Here is a 17582-nt window from a genome sequence, read left to right as displayed (position 1 = left end):
AAGTGCAGCCTTGTCTGTCTCAAATGGGTGCAGCTGAGATCACGTTCAGGGGACTCCTGCTCCTCAGGGACTGTTTCTCCTTGGCTTGCAGTTTGGTTTTGGAGAGGAGGGGAGAAAACAGAGGCTGTTTTTGCCTCTGTGGAGAATAAAACCTGTGCTCTAACAGTAGCAAAATAGAGTCTATTTGATACATCAGTTACAGAACTATATTTAAGGTCCAAGAAAAGTAGATCCTGCTTAAATACATTTTTGTTCTTGAGATTCTCTTTCCTTGTCTTTTGGGTACCCAAGGATACAAAGTTTTCCCGAGGGAGGACAAGTCTCAAGCCTTGCACTTTTTGCATAGGGATGGAAGTTGGTCACTCACAGGCTGGAACAAATCTGGATGATAATTTTAAATGGATGGCCCTTGATTTGATGATGGATTTCTCTTTTCTTAGTAATATAACTTGACATGAAGAGAACTAATGCCATCCTGCATACAAACAATGACCTTTCTGGTTCTAAATTCCTGCCATTTAAGCTTGCTCCAGGGAAAGTGGTGTCACTACTGAATCTTGGCTGGATGAGATTCCATTTGTTTGAAATTATAACTTACAGTAAGTGTGCATGTTTGTTTAATGTGAATAAATGTGGGACAAATACAGAACTTGCTATGAGGTCAGCAACTGTTCTAGTCTTGTTATCCTGTTCCACTCATCATCTACACCTGCTGTTTTAAACAAATTTTTAAGAAAACATTTCCTGTACTGGCACAGCTTTCTGTATCACAGAATCACTGAGGTTGGAAAATCCCTCCCAGACCATTGAGTCCAAGCTGTGCTCGATGCCCACCTTGTCCCCAGCCCAGAGCACTGAGTGCCACCTCCAGCCATTCCTGGGACACCTCCAGGGTTGGGGACTCTACCTCCATGGGTAGCCACTTCCCATGTTTAACAAATGCCCCCTGATGTCCAGCCTGAATCTCCCCCAAGCCTGAGTCTGTCCTCTCGTCCTGTCACTTGTTCCCAGGAGGAAGAGTGACCCCCACCTTGCTACAATTATATATTGGATTGAAGCCTACATTAAATATGCTGCTGCTCTTAGATGACTTTTATAGAAAGTTCAGGACTGGCCTGTGGAGGCTGGAAATGACTGCTGGAAATGACTGCTGGAAAAGAGCTCCCAGCAAAGCCCAGCAGAGCCCTTCAGCAGCAGGTTGTGCTTTGTACAGAGGGGTAAAAACACCTTTCCATCCCTTACCATGTGCAGCCTCTCCCAGCTTCCATGTAACTGGACCTGGTGGGTGCAGATGACGGGAGATGCCATAGATCTGCTCAGATATCACATCTGAAATCTGCCTAGGGATTCAGACCTCCTGAAGAGCAACAGCTTCCTGCTCCAGGGAACCTGCAGTTTTGACTTAAATTTCCTAAATTTTCTCTTGGTTTAGTAAAGTTCATTTAAAAAGAAGTTGATATTTCTCCTCATTAAGTACAGGCAGCTCTTGGAGATGCAGTTAGGAACGTCTGTCAAGCAAATATGCATCTTTCCAGGTGAAGCGACCTGGTTTGCCCTAATTCGGGCTGTGGCCACCCTGCTGCAGTGCTGGCAGGAGCCGTGGCAGTGACGGAAGGAGCAGGTGAGGAGGCCTGTCCTGGTGTAATCCCAGCCTTGCCTGGTCCAGCCTACAGAGACTCCTTTCATCTGTGTCTTCCTGTTTATCCTGTGACAGAGAGCTCTCCCAGGTTAATGTGAGGATTACTGAACTTAGTTAGAAAAGGGGAATTTTGGAATGGAAGGTGGAAGGAAAGAAAAATTTTAAACTTTCTTTTAAAAAATTAAAAAAATTAATTTTTTTAAAATTTAATTTAAAAAAATTTAAACGTTCTCTTCCTTCCTTGGTTCCTGCAGCTTGTGTCTGGCACAGACGGGCACAGGGCTCTGCCAAGCCTGGATGTCCTGACAAACGCATGCAGGACGGTGCCCTTTTTTGCATGTTTTCGGGAGGGAGGGGGTGTTCCCAGCACATGGAGGCAGCTGGGGGAAAACGTGGGCAGGGCTGCTTTGGAACGGGGCCTCTGGAGGGAGATGTGCCCTCCACAGAGCATCTCTTTCGCGTGGTTTTGTGTTACTTCCCTGCCTCGTGAATGCACTTAGATGTCCTGTATACATAATTAACCTCTCCACTGTGCTGGCAGACACTTTTATTGAACTGCCCATCATGACTCCTGAGTATTTTCCTCGGAGGATTGTGCAGGTTCAGAGGGCAGAGAGCTGGAGGAAACGCGCATGAGGCTGAGTGACTCTTGGCAGTTATGGATGCAGCTTCCCTGATTTACAGCCTGCTCTAGGAGCAGGAATGTGCATTTGGGTCAAGAGGTGTCTCTGTGGTCAGGATGCCTTGTCATAAATCCAAGATGCTGAGCATCAGGATGCTGCTGATGGATCTGTCCCGATAATGCCCATAAAGTGCAGGGGATGGCTGAGCACTCAGGCTCTCTGCTGTGACTGAGGAGGTTCTGCCACCCCAGAACTGTGGGCTCTGGCTCACCACCCCATCGTGTTTTCTGACCTCCATTTAGAAGGTGTGTGTGTGTGTGTGTGTCAAGGGGGAGAGGGGCAGTGCTAAAAGCTGTGACAGTAACACAGCTGCTGTACTGCCTCCTTCCACCTGGGATTTTCCAAGCCATGTGGAGTAAGTCTAGAGGAGGCTCTGAGCATTGGCTCTCTGGCTTTGAGCTGAGCTTGTGCAAAACTGCAGAGAAGGAATTTCCTGAAAGCCTCACGTCTCTGGGCGCTGCTGGGGGAACAGCGCTGGAGCTGCCAGGGGTTATCAGTGGTGTTTGGGACACCAGCCCTGGGTCCTCAGCTGGGCATCCTTCAGGAGCAGCTCATGGGGACTGCTGAGCCATGCTGCTCCTGGAAACCCAAGCCTTTTGTGCTATCACTGCTGTGAAATTTAGGAGACACAGGGCGGGATTTCTTCTGTGTAATGCAATGGGTGAATCTAACGGTGTCAGTATCCGAGAGAATTTCAGCAGCCCTTTGAAATGATTGCTGAGCTCAGTGGGTGTGCCTCACACCTGGGGGTGGCATGGAAAGCAGCACGGTGGGGTGCTAGGGCTTGGGAGCCCCCTCAGTCTAGCTGTCTGTGGAGGGGGAGAGAAGGATGGGTGCAGGAAGGATCCCTTTTCAGCGGTTTTCCTTGTAAACGCCTGGATGTGTGCACCTCTTGGAAACCTTTTGCTTCAGTGGTAGCTTTCCCTACTCCAGGATTTTTGGGAGGCTTGCTTCCCTCGCAGAGGGAGATGCTCTCCATTGTACGGAGGGGCTGATGTCACCACAGTTTGACTTCGAGCCTGGAGGCTGAGCTGGCAAAAAGGTGATAATTAAATCAGAGACACAGCCCCCTCTCACTCGGAGTGCTGAGACTCGCTGTGCCCTGTGCCAAGCCGGCATTCCTGGGTTGTCACGGACGTGTTTGGTGATGTTCGCGGTTTTTTGTTATTTGCAGCACATCACCAGTCGCTCACCCAGGGAGCTCCTAATTGCAGCAGCGCTTGAGGAGGGGAAGTGTTTTAACCTAAGCTTAGCTAACAGCAGCTTAATTTGTGCCCCGATCTTTACAAACAGAGAAACTTTTCCGTCCTGGAAGCTTCTCTCCCCGCTCCTCGGTGTTACCCGAGCTGCTGACGCGAGCTCATTGTCGCTGTGAAAGTCGCTGTGAAGTTCAGATTTCCCGGTGCCCACTGCGCCAGATTTGTGAAGCGTAAATGAAAAAACCTGTCCTGGCCTCCGTGCGCTATAAAGAGCTGCTCAGGTGGCTCGGCATGGCAGGCGGCGGGGGAGGGCGGAGGCGGCCGCTGCACCTGCTGATGCTTTGGCTCGGGCTGGTGGCACAGAGCGGCCGCGAAGTCCCCCTGAGCTGCAAGCTGTTTGTGGCAGGAATGCCTCGCTCCGAGGAGCGCTCCTCCTACGGCAACAAAGAGCTCTTTGATCCTTTCCATTTGGAGGACTTAAAACGAGAAAGCCAAACTACAATAAGACCAAGTTGGGTCATAAAAAGGAGAGCAGGAGCACCAAAGCGCTCCGGAGTGTAATTGTAGAAGCAGCAAATGCTTTGGCACTTAATTCTGCTTTAGTGTCAGTTCAACATGTTTCACGTTTAAGACTGGAGAGCCCCTCACCAAATGCTCTGCACAAACAATCCGGGGCTGCTCCTCGACGTGTGCTCAGAGAGCCCCGGCTCAGCGCGGCCGCTCGGCTCCGCTGCGCTCAGCTGCGCGGGGTGGAGCCGGCTCACGGTGCAGAAAAGCTCCTCAGACCCCTCACTGCAGGGTGAGCCTGGGGGGCTGCTGCTCTGACCTTGTTCTGTAAAAACTCTGGCACCAGCCAGGTCCCTGCCTGGCGCTGGGCACTGCCCCGCTGCCAGCGGGGCAGCTCCCCAGCCCGTGTTCCAGGAGATGCTCTGCTGGAGCCAGCCCCTGGTGCTGCTCAGGCCGGGCTTTCCCCTCACTCTGCGCACACCTGGGCCACGCCCAGAGCTTTCCCCGGAAGGTGGCAGTTAGATCAGGCATTTTATAAGGCATTTATCAGAAATTTGGCTAACAGATACCACATCTTCCCAAAGTTCTTGGGCTGTGTAACATGCTCTGAATGATTTCTTTGCAAAAACTGACCTGCCAGGTGGCACGGCCTTGTTGCATGGCCAGGCAGCAGCCCCTGGGCCAACACCAGCAGTTCAGTCTCTGACTTGCAGAGAGCCTTTGCAGGAGCAAGGTTGTGTCTCTGCTGTGTCCTGCTCTGAGCAGGGAGCGTGGCTGGAGCTGCTGCCAGTGGGTTGGTGAGGCCAAAAGGGCAGGAGCAGCCAGTGGGGTACACGAGGGGCACAGGAAGCCCTCATTCCTGCTGTGGAGGGGACAGGGATGTGGGGCTGCATGTGGGACTTCCTCTGTCCTGTGGCCAGGCCATGACACTGGGTCAGACAGCCCCTGTGCAGCTCTGAGGCTTTCAAGAATTTGTTGTCAAGAATCAGTTGAAAACACAAAGCTCCGTGTTTTGGAGGGTGAGTGCTCTGCCAGCGCAGTGTGTATGAAATGTGGCTTGGCAGCAGCTCCCAGCTGGCGTTGGTGATGGAGGGTGCAGCCCTGGGTCAGTTGCACCAGGAGCTCCTGGGGAAGGGTGAGCCTGTGGCTGGAGCAGGGAGTGATGCTTGGCAAAAGCTGTCTCCATTTTCTCTTTAACCCCCTTCTCTTTGGAGGAGTGAGGGGATGTCTGACAGACCCAAGGAGTGATTGGCTATGGCTTAAGTAGGGAACTGATTTAAATTTTAAATGTTGGGCACTTGATGCTTAAAAATTACTGAAAACCCCCACAAATTGATTTTTCCCCTAATAGATTACTGTGTTTACAGCTCTTCATGGTGTAGGTAACTTGTGTGAATGATTTATCCTGTTGGGGATCATAAAAGAAACAGTAAAATTATCTTGTCAGTATTTGAAAATCATTTGTGTGTCTGTGACGTGTCTTAGCACATACAGGAATGCGCTGTTTGGGGAAGTGAGGTCCTTATCCTGATTTATCTCTAGGTACTTGTAAATGCTGCTGTAATTTCATGTTATCAAACCATTTAGCTCTTCCTCTTCCAGAACGAAGTTATTTTATCTCATGCACCTTGTTTACTTCAAATTAGCCCTGAGGTTGGCCTGAAGTTGCACCTTGTTATTCCTCCACCTCCTGTCTCCGTCTTAGGCTCTGTCGGCAAATTTGAAGGTATAAGTAAATACTTTTTTTGTTATTAATAGAATAAGTTCCCCCCTCCTACACACGTTTTCTTTTCATTCCAGTCTTCATTTTCCGTGAAAAACTGACATTGCAGTACAAGCGGAACCCTCCCAAATTGTATGAAAAACCCTTAATTCTCCTAGCAACAAGGTCAGGGCTCAAATCCAGTCCCTTCCCACGAGCATGGAGGGAACAACCCTTCCAATTACCTGCGGTATGGATCCGGTCGGTTCACAGGCACCTGGATTTGGGTGAATTTGAATCCCAGCCATGGTATTGTTCAAAAATTCTCCACTCACTGGGGAAGGGTTTGTAGTGGGCTGGGCCCTGAGAAACCTGGAGCTGGTTTTATGGCTTCCCATTGAAATCTGGTGGAACCCTGTGGTGTTGACTGATTTCCCCCTTTGCCACTCATGTGGCTTTGATCAAACCCAGGACTTGGAGAATGACACCCCCAGGAACTGGAACCACTGAGCTATGCCCAGTTCTGCTGTTCATTAAAGCATTTGTGAGCTTCCAATTGTGGATGGTAAAATGAGGACCTTTGTGCCTATCCTGAATGGAGACTGCTAGTCCTAAGGCAGAGCCCCTGCGCAGGCCCTGGATTAGCAGAACTGTTGGAAAAGTTGCCAGAATTTGCCCTCGTAATGAGACCTTCCCTGGTGCCGAAAGCCTTGAGGCAGGAGGGTGCAGTGCTGACTTCAGGGCAAGCATCACCTGTCACACAGATGGAACCAAAGCGCTGCTAAAGGCATGGAGTCCTGGAGGAATGGCTGGCCCTGGGGGCTGGCGATGAGCAGCCATCCTGGCTTTCCTCTGTTGTTGCCTCCAGCCTGGGTCATGGTGCCTGATGGTTCCCCTGTCATGGGTGTTTGGGGCTCAGGGGTGCAGGGAAGCCTGTGCAGCATGGTCCGGGGGTTTCCCTCCTGTGATCGTCTGTCCTTCCCACAAACTGCAGCAAACTCTACAGGGATTGTGCAGCACATTTCAGGGTGGCTGCCCTGGAAAGGCAGGCTGAGCTGTCCTTGGGGAAGAGATGGTGACCATGCAGGATTTGGCTCCTCACCCCAGCATCATGCCCAGAGGAGCCTCTAAGCAGGGCTGGGGCTGGGGCTGAGCAGCTCATGCTGCTGCGGCTTCTCTGCCCCCCAGGATATGATGGGTAAAGACTGAGAGGGTCTGACAGTGTTTAGTTTGGGTGGGCAGGGTTTCATAGTAGTATATGTAGGCCTGCAGTTCCAGAAAACTCATTTGATATTAGTAGGAAGCTGAATTGGGCTATGATGGAAATCCTTCCTTTGACTTTGCTGAGCTTTAAATGAAGTCCTGTGCAATGGTTTATATCTACTTATCCTGTATCTACTCCTTAATATCTTCTGATGCATAAATCAGGTGCAGGTGCACGGCATGTGACATTCTAGGTACAGCACCAGTAACTCAGCAGTTAAAGGGCAAAATGTTTTCTGGCAGAAGGTTATGGGTGAGAAGAATTTCCTTTGTGCTCAAGGACTTGAAGATGCAGTTGTGTAATGCTGTCACTCCCTCCAGTGCTGCCTGTCCTGTGTGAGAGTCCTGAATGCAGAGATCCTTGTTCTGCCATGTTCAAAGCCCAGTTCTGGGTCTGGTAGGATCTCCAGGCTGAGCTGAGCCCAGTTTGGCTTCAGGGCTCTCCAGGGTCCCAGGGACAGGAGTGGTGACAGGGACCCCAGTGGCTCCAGCACCCCTGGAGCACCACATGTGGTCCATCTGCTGGGATCACACGGAGGAGAGTTTTCAAATTGCTGTGGAGGCTTAGACTGAAACTTGTAATAATTTTAGTGGGATTTGGGTAGTTGTGGGTGAAAGCCCATAAGGTATTTCAGAAAACATCAGGAGTGAGAGGAAGAAGGGGAAACGCTGTTGTTTGGGCCATGTGAGATTCTGGGGTTTGGTTTTTTCTGACTAAGTATGATGTTTCCCTGGCACAAATTCAATTCGTCCTCTCTCCCTAAGGGAAAAAAGCAAAGCTGGATGTCTTGCTTTGCTTGCAGTTGAAGGCACTGGACTGGATAAACTTAACTGTTGTCTTTGAAAAATTTTTCTCCCCTTGGATAAGAGCATTTAGAAAAAGAAATTATGACCTCACGCTTTCGTGCTTTAAAAAAAAAAAAGTTCGATTTTAGCTGGTGCTTGTTATGGCTCTTATTAAGAATGTTTGAACCAAAAAAGAGGTCCAGATGTGATGATTTTATTTATGCCAAATTGGGTCTTGGTCACTGAGCTTGCATTTGGATTATTTATTTTTCTTTCCTTTTTTTTTTTTTTTTTTCCTTTTTCAGCCTGATGGCACCAGTAAGGAGTGTGTCTTCATTGAAAAAGTCCTAGAAAACAACTACACGGCACTGATGTCTGCAAAATATTCAGGCTGGTATGTTGGATTCACCAAAAAAGGGAGGCCACGGAAAGGGCCCAAGACCCGGGAAAACCAGCAAGATGTACACTTTATGAAGAGATACCCAAAGGGGCAAATGGAGATACAGAAACCCTTCAAGTACACAACAGTCACCAAGAGGACTAAGAGAATACGACCCACCAACCCCAGCTAAAACCAGACAAAAATAGTGTCACAATAAGAAACCACAAAAAGAAAAAAAAAAAACTGCACCAGAGGAATATTTTTACATTAAAAATAAGGAAGAAGCTCTATTTTTGTACATTGTGTTTAAAAAAAATAAAAATAAAAAAAATTAATAAAAGACTAGATGGCAAATGCTGGGGAAAGCTGTTCGGGATTTATTGTGACTTGAAAAATGAAATTAACTGCTCTATTTAAATTGACTTCTTGTTGTTGATGACACACAGGTGCTTCTTTTGCTTTTTTTGGAAAGGACAACTTCTCAAGCATATCCCCAGAGGAAAAAAAAAAAAAAAGAATTATTAAAAATAAATAAATAAAACCAAAGAAAAGCTAAGTTCTTTCCCAAAGTTACTGAGACCCTGCCCCGCCAAGTGCCGGTTGGCAGTAATCTATTTATTGCCTGCTGCCCGCCGGCCAGGACAGGCGGCGGGAGCTGCAGGGACGAGGCCCGTGGAGCTCTCGGCGCACCGATCCTCTGTAACCCTCCTGACGACATAGGGAGTCACAGCTCCGTGATCCTGCATCCCGCTCACTTCTGGAGAATGCTGCTAACTACATTCAAGTGACTACAAGATGACCTAGTACACCAATGATAAGGGAATATTTTAAAACCAGCTATATTATATATATTATATATATATAAGCTATTTATTTCACCTCTCTGTATATTGCAGTTCCATGAACCAAGTATTACTGCCTCAACAATTAAAAAAAATTATTTAAAACATATGTACATATTTTTGCTGTTCACACTTCTTTCCCCTCCCTGAGTAGTGGTTTTTAAATGCCTATTTATTCTTTATGCGAGGCCAGCAGGAAATGTTTGGGGCAGTTTCCCCACTATAAACTTCATTGCTGATTCTGTAGTTCCTCCTGTTCCTTAATACCATCTTCCTCTTCCTCCCTGGTTGTTGCCACAAGGAAGAGTCTCAGTGGGGTGCTGGTGGGCTGAGTGTGAGGGAATCCACGCCAGCGTTTTTCAAGAGCAGCACATTTGATACCTTGCAGTCCAAGGAATATTTCCTAAAGCTGTGGCCAAGCAGAAAGTAAACTGGAAAATGAGTATCTGACTGCATTAACACATACCTACGTGTGGCTTGTGTTTCCTTCATTAGAGCTTTTAGAGGGGCTCTTGCTTTCAGCTATTTAATTCAAAATTCTGCCTTTTAAAACTTGCCCTTACTCAGACAAATCCCTCTCCCTTGTCCTGCATGGTTCACCCAGCTCATCCAGGAAGTTGTTTCCCTGGTCAGTCCAGCCAGCTTTCCTCCCAGGAATTCTGCACAGGATATGGGGGATGTAATGTGCCCCACAAACAGAAAGTGGGGGAAAAAAAGCAAGATAAAATATCTGACCTCAGATTTTAACTGAATGGCGATGGAGCCCAAGTGGAGTTTTAAGGAGAAGCTTACTTGGCTTTTCCTTCTCTCTGTCTGCAGACATGGCTACACTCCCTGGGTACAGCCAGGGCTGGAAATGCTCAAAGCCACTAAGAAAGATTTTTTTGTTAATCAGGAGAATTACTCTCCCCAGAACAAGCTTTCCCAAGATAACTTTGAGAGCTGCAGCCAAATCCTGCAGATCAAAGCTGTTTGGGAGATGGGGCAGATAAGCATGCAAGCTTGAGGATGCTTATCTGAACCAATCTCCAAACCTTGCAAGCCTAGAGAAAAATGAGCAGTGCTAAGCAGGGTCACTCCACGCTGCTCCAGGAGGAGCTGGTTAGCTGTACAGGTGATGCCTCACGCCAGCTGAGCACGGGAGGTCGCTCAGCAGCCCCTGTCCCAGGGGATTACTGGGAGCTGCTCTCCTGGGGCGCACCTGCAGACAAGCACAGGAGCAGGACCCAAGGATGGAATTGATTGGTGGGGGCTGGAAGGCTTTGCCAGCTTTGTTTTCAGATTGATTCATGTGGGAAGGATTTGGGGAAAGTTCAGAGGAGTGCTGGGGTGGAGAATTGGGAGCAACTGGAGATTTGCTGTGTTAGTACCTCCAAGAGGAGACATCCAGCTGATTTCCACAGTGAGAAAGGTTTTATGGATGCCTTTCTTCTCCTTAAAATATTGCCATGGCCCTGATGGTTTCACTGTTAAAACTACAGTGTTTGTTTGCCACTGGAGAAATTCAAAGGGATGGGGGCAGTAAAGGCTGGAGCAATGTGGGCAAAAGGGATCTCCTCTTCCAGACTGAGGCGTGGAGCAACCAAGGAGGATCTGCTCCCTGTCCCAGAATGGGAAATTGGCACATGGGAGTGAGGGGCCGTACAACTGGTATGCAACTGGGGCCTCTGTCTCTCATGTCATCGGTTTACAGGAATATTTCCTGGACAGCAGTGGGACAGGTTCCTCAGGCTGTGGAAAGGCACATTAAGTGTTTGTATTTGAACATCTGCTTCCAGGCTTTATTAACGAAAGCAGGGGCAAAGGTGAGAAGAATTCACACCATGTCCCCTTCAGAGGATCTTTAGATTGGAGAGAAGGGTGCTCTGGGTAGGAGACATTCAAAGACTGAACAGAAATAGGGGAAATCCATCCTGTGCCCAGTGAGGGACAGCCCTGTGCATGGGGCACATGATACTCTTGCCTGGGCTGTGCTCAGGGGTTGGGCCAGGAGCTGGTTAGAGGTGGTTGTCAGCAGACCTGCTGGACAGGCCCCTCTCTGACATCCAGAGCAGAGAAGTAGCTTGTCCGTGGTGTTTAACCTCATTTTGTCCTTTCAGAAAATCTTCAGTCACCCTGAATATGAGCTGAGATTTCCCATGGAGGCTTTGCATTTGATTTACTTTATTATTGAAGATTGTTAATTGCTATTCTGGGATTCTCGTCAAGGGTAAGGGATGTAACACTGTGATGGCATTAGTGTGCATGGAGCTCTGAGCGGGCACACTTTAACCAGTACTCTGCTTAATTGGCATTAATAAAAGGATATTGGAGACACTGCCTCAGAAACACTGCAGGATAAGTCACACTGCTTTGATAGCCGAGATCAGAGAGAGGCATGGGCTGATAATGCCGGGCTGGCTTTGTCGAGTACAGGAGCCACTGAGCCCAGGAGGGAAACTTTGTGGGTCCAAGTTTTTTGATCATGTTGCACAAACCAGAGCTGTTTGATGAGACCTTCTGGGTGGTGGATCTCCCGTGCTGTCCCTGTGAGGGTGAAGGGTCAGTGGTCACAGCTCAGCTAGGTCCAGGCAGGGCAAACCCTTCACCCCACAACCCACCACGGTGGTGGTGTGCCCTGCCTGTGGCTTACCACTGGCCAAGAGGACAAAGAGTGTCCTGGTCCCTTTGCAAGGTGCCTTCCAACCCCCTGCCAAGCTGCCTTGGTCTTCCTACCCCCTGCCACACAGCTGTCAGTGGGTGACTGAGTTCACATCCCCTGCAGCTGGAGCTCCAAAGTTGGTGTGGTCCTTCCTGCTTAGCAGCAGAGTTGTTCTGTGTCTGCCTTGTTTATGCAAATGCAAGTGCCATGGCAGGCTCTGACCTGGAGTGCCCAACAGAGACTGATCTGCCCCTCTCGGCCAGCAGCTGGCTTTTGGCCACAATCTCCTGGGAGCACAGGCATGGGAAATGCCTGTTTGTTTGCCTGTGCTGTCCTTGCAGTCTAGCTCCGGATCACCCCCTGGTGCTGGGTCTCACAGATGGTTTGGATGAACTTTTCACAGACGTGAAGCAGTGGGGCAGCCTCTTCCAGGAGCATTTTTGCAGATTTAGCCCTGCCCTTCTGCACCTGCCCAGGTGTAGCCTGCCTGTGATAGGAGCTGATCCTTTCAGCTGCATCTCATGTGTGATATCTGTGCAGCTGTAATTATAACAGCTTCTGGGAGCATGGCTGATCCATCCTCCAATCAATGTCAAGAGGTGGCACAAGGGGAGAAGGAAGCAGTCAGGTCAAAAATAATGAAGTTTTGGGAAGGGGTGCTGCCCTAGTAGGTAAGTGACAAGAAGACCCAATTTCTATGTCCATGGCTTCTGGAGTTAAGGCCATAGTCTAAACAGGCTGGATGCCCTCATGGCTGTGAGCCCTGTCTGTCTGTGGGTGGATGTTGGAGTGGGGCAGAGCTTGGGGAGGACACTAAAAGCTCTGTGAGGCCTGAGCTCAGCCCAGCCCTGCCTGCTGAACTGCCTCGGTCTTTGCAGCAGCTTATTTACCTGCTCATGGAAACATGGCAAGGTGGAAGTTAGGTCTGGCTTAGGCAAACAACCAGCCTAGACCAGTTCTGGGAGCAAGGCTTGACAGGCACACGTGTAGCCATAGGGGTGGTGTTCTGCACCATGTGCCTGGTGATGTGCATCAGCTTTCCCTGATTCTCTGCTCAATTTGGTGTCTCTGTACTTTCACAAAAGCAATGGAATGGGAGTTCAGCCATGATTTTAGAACTCCAGCTGGAGAAAATGGTCTTTGTGTTGTTTAGAAGTATTTGTCCCCAAGGAAGATCTGACTGAGCAATTGGAGTCAGCTCTAGTGGGACAGGTTGGGTAACAAAATCTTGGGTTACTTTGGCTCCCAGAGCACTTCTGTTACCATGCCTACCTTTGAGAAATAAGGTTGGAAGAGGTGAAAATGTGTGTGAGTGTGTGTGTGTGTGTGTGTGTGTGTGTAGTGGTGGTTGGGCTTTTTTCGGCCACTGGATTACTCTACAACACAAGTATCTGCTGATGCAGGAGGAAGAGGAGCTCTCTGTGTGTGTGGGTCTGTACATTCCCCCAAGCCCTGCTCAGTCATGCTCATCCAACAGGGGGGAAAGGGTCACACAAAGCAGGGGTGTCCCCTGGGAAAACAGCTTTTCTCTGCTGTCCACGCTCAAGGTATTAAACACTGTGGGTTGTGTCTGCTGTGAGGCAGAGCAGGTATATTCCTATGCAGAATTTCCTGGTGCTGTGCCAAAGGGTGGAAGTTTATACTTAAGATTCACAACAGCTGTTTAAAGTGCCTATGTCTCGTGCCAGCCATACCACCTGAATGGCCAAGGGATATATATAAAACTTCAATTATTTTTTGAATGTTTGTTGTTATTCATTTGGAGACAGATGAGAGGAGATTCCTCACAAATGATGTAACCTATGTAGACTGTTATTACCAACAGTGTGAGCTGAAAAATTAGGGAGGAAAAACCAGGTCAAACTGAAACTTTTCCTTTTTTTCTTTTTAAGTGAGGCAAAGTTCTGAGTGATTTGGGTTTACCAGAGACATCTAATTCACTCTTATTAAGGATTTATTTAATTTCTCTAAATACATGTGATTTCATAGGGGTAAAAAAGAGAAATAGAAGTTTTGAAGGTAAAAAACAATTATGTGATGAGTAAAATAGTCTCCCCTGCCTGTTTGTCAGTTGAAACTGACTTGAGCTCCCTACTGAACCTTCAATCCTTTGGCAGTTTTCTGTTGCTTTAGCAAATGCTTCCTCTCTCCACTCACTGAGGCTCTGGATGGAACCTTTTCTGGAGCCCACAGATGGGTGAGAGCCCAGACCTTCTCCCTGTCCCACCCATTCCTGCTGCCCTCCTTCTGCCCCTCCTTTTATAAGAGGCTGAGTCCTGGCTGATGGGACCAAAGCTCAGAACACTGTTTTCTTTCTCCAGTGGCATTTTAAGTGCCTATGTTAAGGTGCCAGCCCAAGGAGATCTACAGTGTGAGCATCCTCCAGAGTCCCCATCTCTCAGCAAGGTCTGACACATACTGGGGGCTCCGTGGCCATCAAGATCTGTGAATTTAGTGGTTACTGACACAGACAAGCCAAGCTGTGAGCTCTAGGCTGGTAGTCACCAGTCCCTGACTGTTTGTTGTGGGTGGGACTCGTTTCTACTCAGAAAATTATGGAAAGTTTAGTCCAACCAGTGCAGCGTGAAGGTGGCTGACACCTGCCTGGGCAAGGGCTGATTCCCAGCCTTGGAGCAGACTAAAGGGTAACTGTCTGCACATCCCAGTGGCTGCCAGGCTGGAGGACCTGTGGCTGAGCCACAGGAAGCATAACTGCGTTATGCTGGGTTTGGAAAACAACCGGTTGAGTTTCCCAAGCCACATCAAACCCATCTAAAGAGAGATGAATTGGTCTGCTCAGGCCTAAAGGATAGAAAACACTGCCTTTGTTTTGAAAAAAACAACCGCAGTGGCCAGGAATAACAGAAGACATAACCGCACCAAAGCCTCTGATGGGAGTTTCCTCCTGGGTTAAGGAGCACAGGCATCCTGAGGTTCACGGTATGTTTTGAGGGATGTCCTGGATGCAGGACAGTGTGGCCCAGCTGGGGGAAGCACTGCAGGTGATGCTGATGTTCCCCTTCCCAGCTGAGGTCTTCTTCCTCCTTTGGAATGTGTTTTCAGTGGCTTGTGCAATCCCAGTCTTGGAAGGGCCAGTTTTTCTCTGCTGAAGAGGAAATTCTGAACCTGCTTTTGTCCCAAGTGAATGCAATGTGCTATGGCAATCATGGGAGAAATTTATAATTGAGAGCTTTTGTCCCAAGTGAATGCAATGAGGTATGGCAATCATGGGAGAAATTTATAATTGAGAAATTTCACCCCAAAACTTTGCAGCTTGGGGATTCAGAGACATGTGCACATTTTGGGGTACACCCCTCTGACTACCCAGGAGAGACGTGCCACCAGAAACTCTGGCATGGGTGGAGCAGCGAGGGTGCAGGGAAAGGCTGTCCCAGTGTGTTGTGAGGCTGTGCAGGGTCAGCAGCCCCTGTGGTGGCTGGTTTGGAGCTGGATGGGAACAGAGCCCACCATGGCCAGCTGGGACATGACCATGGCCAGTGGGGAGGAGACCACGGCACAGGCCTGGAGCTGCTGCTGGCCGGAGGGATTTGTGTGTGAGGCCGGAGGGAGCGGCCAGGAACCAGAGGGAAGGCATTGGTGTGCGAGGGATGGGCCATGGCCCAGCCAGCAGGGCCTGAGCTCCTGGGAGGTAGCACGTTACTTTGATCAGATGATCGGATTTGCATGAATCAGAATGTAAAAATCTTGGCTGGGGTTTATAAAGGAGTCTAGAGAAATGAGCTGCCTCTTTATGTGTGTATCTGACACGAGCACAAAGTGAAAACCTTTCCACTTCTTGGTGGGACCATTTTCCAAGGAGAGGCAGCTATATGGAGCTTAGGTGTTGTTCACAGCCATGGCAGGTTTTCGGGCTGTGATCATCTCTGCTCAAGAGCTTTTAAAAAGATAAAATGAGCCTCCTATTATAAGGACTGAAAATAATCCTAAATGCATAACACACATGCAGCTTTCACAGGCACACATTTCTGAGCCATTGGAAATGTTGGCACATGCAAACAAACAAAAACACATGTCCCAGGCCTCTGGTTTTCATAGATGCCTGCGTGCCATGACATTTGAGGGGGTGGCATTGCCAAGAGCTAACGAACCAGATTCCTGGGCTTGACTTGCAGAGCTGCCTTGGGGATGCAGGGACAGAGAGGGGAGGCCTTTGGGCTGGGGACCATAGCACCACAGGAGAACCTGCATGGGGTGCCTGCTCATGGCTGGACAGGGCAGTGAGGAGGGCTGATCCCCCTGGGGCAAAGTGGGCAGTGAGGAGGCTCCAGAGAAAGGTATGCAACGGGGAGGCTCTGGAGCAAGATGTGCAATGGGGAGGCTCTCTAGAAGCAAACTGAAACCAGGGATCTGAGACCCAACTCCTCTGGAAGACAAAGAGGTGATGGAATGCAATTGCTTGGAAACCCACAGCTGATGGCAGTGCCTAAAGCACTCCCTGGAGAGAAAATCTGGGTGAATTGACTGTGTGTGATTCCATCTGATCTTAAAGTTGCCATGACAGTGACAGTGGCAATCACCATCAGAGCCAGCACCAGTGTCTGTGATGCTGAGGGCGAGGGATAGGGACCCTTCATCTGCCCAGAGCTGGCAGAGAGCTGGGCTTGTGCAGGCTGTGCCCTGCAGAGCAGCTGGGTGATCACACAGCTCATGTGCACCATCCGTCTGCCTGCCTGCCTGTCTGGATTCCTTGGGAAAGGTAAAACACCGTTTCCTGCAGGGTCAGATATTTTGGAGGGGGAAGAAAGCAATTTGTGGCTGTGTTGTCTGCCTGATCAAAAGTGTTACCGGACTGAGCTACACAATGTGCACTCTTTAAACCGGTCCCAATTAGCCCTTCTTGCTAATGCTGCGTTTCATTCCTGGGAGACTGCACTGGGAGAGCTGTTATGACTTTGTGATTGTGCACATACCTTTATGTGCTTTCATTCTTAATCCCCTTTTTGCAGAAGCCAAAAGGTCTTCCAGCCAAAAAGGAAATCAAAACCTTTTGTTGGCTGCTTCATAAGAATTAAGGGTGGGATGAAGGTTGTAGCAGGATCTTAATTAGCCATTGTAAATAACGAGAGCGGCAGTGCCTGCAACCATATACCACCTTGGGTTGAGATATTGTCAGACCACACAAAGCTAGGTGAATGGGCAGCACAATGGCAGATAAAATTCACCCCTGATAACTGCAAGACAAGGCATGGCAAGGAATAATTCGAGCTGTGCCTGCACTCTGTCGGGTTCCACGTTAATTGTAGTCATTTACACTCACAAAATGAGTGCAATAACAGCCACTCTGGGGTCTTTTTTCCTCTTTGCTGTTGTGAGAGTAAAACAAAATATGAGGATGGTTAAGGAGAGGGATGTAAAATATTCCCTAATTCCTGTCTGCTCACAGAATAGAGCCGGAGGAGACCCTTGCTAACACACCAAGCTTCTCTCTGGATATCTGATCTCAAAAGGGGATATAGTGGAAATAATAAGTGTTCAGAGGCTGACAATGAAAATACTTAGAGGCCTGGTGAGGGAATGCTTTATGTAGGTATTGAAAGGACTGCGCCTGCTTCATTTAGAGACAGAAAAGTAATGAATAGTCTAGACTGCAGAGAAAGTAAATTGGGATCTCCCACTCACCTGCTCTCCCAACACAGAGAAATTCAATGAAAGGCAGCAAATGTCAAAACTGCTGAAAGAGAGGGGTTCTTGACTTGGGGAAAATTAACATGTAGCATGGAAATTAGCTTTGGGCTCAGACAGTGGGAGCCTGGAGAGCAGCCTCAGAGGGACAGGGTGTTAGGCAGCACACCCCCGTACAGACTGGTGCTTCACCCGTCCCACCCAGTGAAAGCCACTGGGGTTCAACCTTGTTTTATCCACGTTAAATAGCTCTGGAGAAAGAATGAAATAACTCCACATGTGCTCTGAGTCCTTG

General features: G+C 48.8%; 1 protein-coding gene across 2 annotated transcripts in view; it reads left to right on the top strand.

Annotated features, from left to right (window-relative positions):
* FGF18 (fibroblast growth factor 18) overlaps nucleotides 1–8717 on the top strand; it is a 64001-nt gene extending 55284 nt beyond the window's left edge. For both annotated transcript variants that reach the window (XM_041418004.1, XM_041417995.1), the window contains one exon: nucleotides 8085–8717. In XM_041418004.1, the coding sequence (XP_041273938.1) occupies nucleotides 8085–8351 (267 nt within the window). In that variant the 3' untranslated portion in view covers nucleotides 8352–8717. The remainder of the gene's footprint in view (nucleotides 1–8084) is intronic.
* The last annotated feature ends 8865 nt before the right edge of the window (nucleotides 8718–17582 follow it).

The sequence above is a fragment of the Onychostruthus taczanowskii genome, unplaced genomic scaffold, assembly GCF_017590055.1.
Source record: "Onychostruthus taczanowskii isolate IOZ18803 unplaced genomic scaffold, ASM1759005v1 scaffold107, whole genome shotgun sequence".
Taxonomy (NCBI): domain Eukaryota; kingdom Metazoa; phylum Chordata; class Aves; order Passeriformes; family Passeridae; genus Onychostruthus; species Onychostruthus taczanowskii.
Note: the sequence above shows the minus strand (reverse complement) of the source record. Positions and strands in the feature narration are given on the sequence as shown.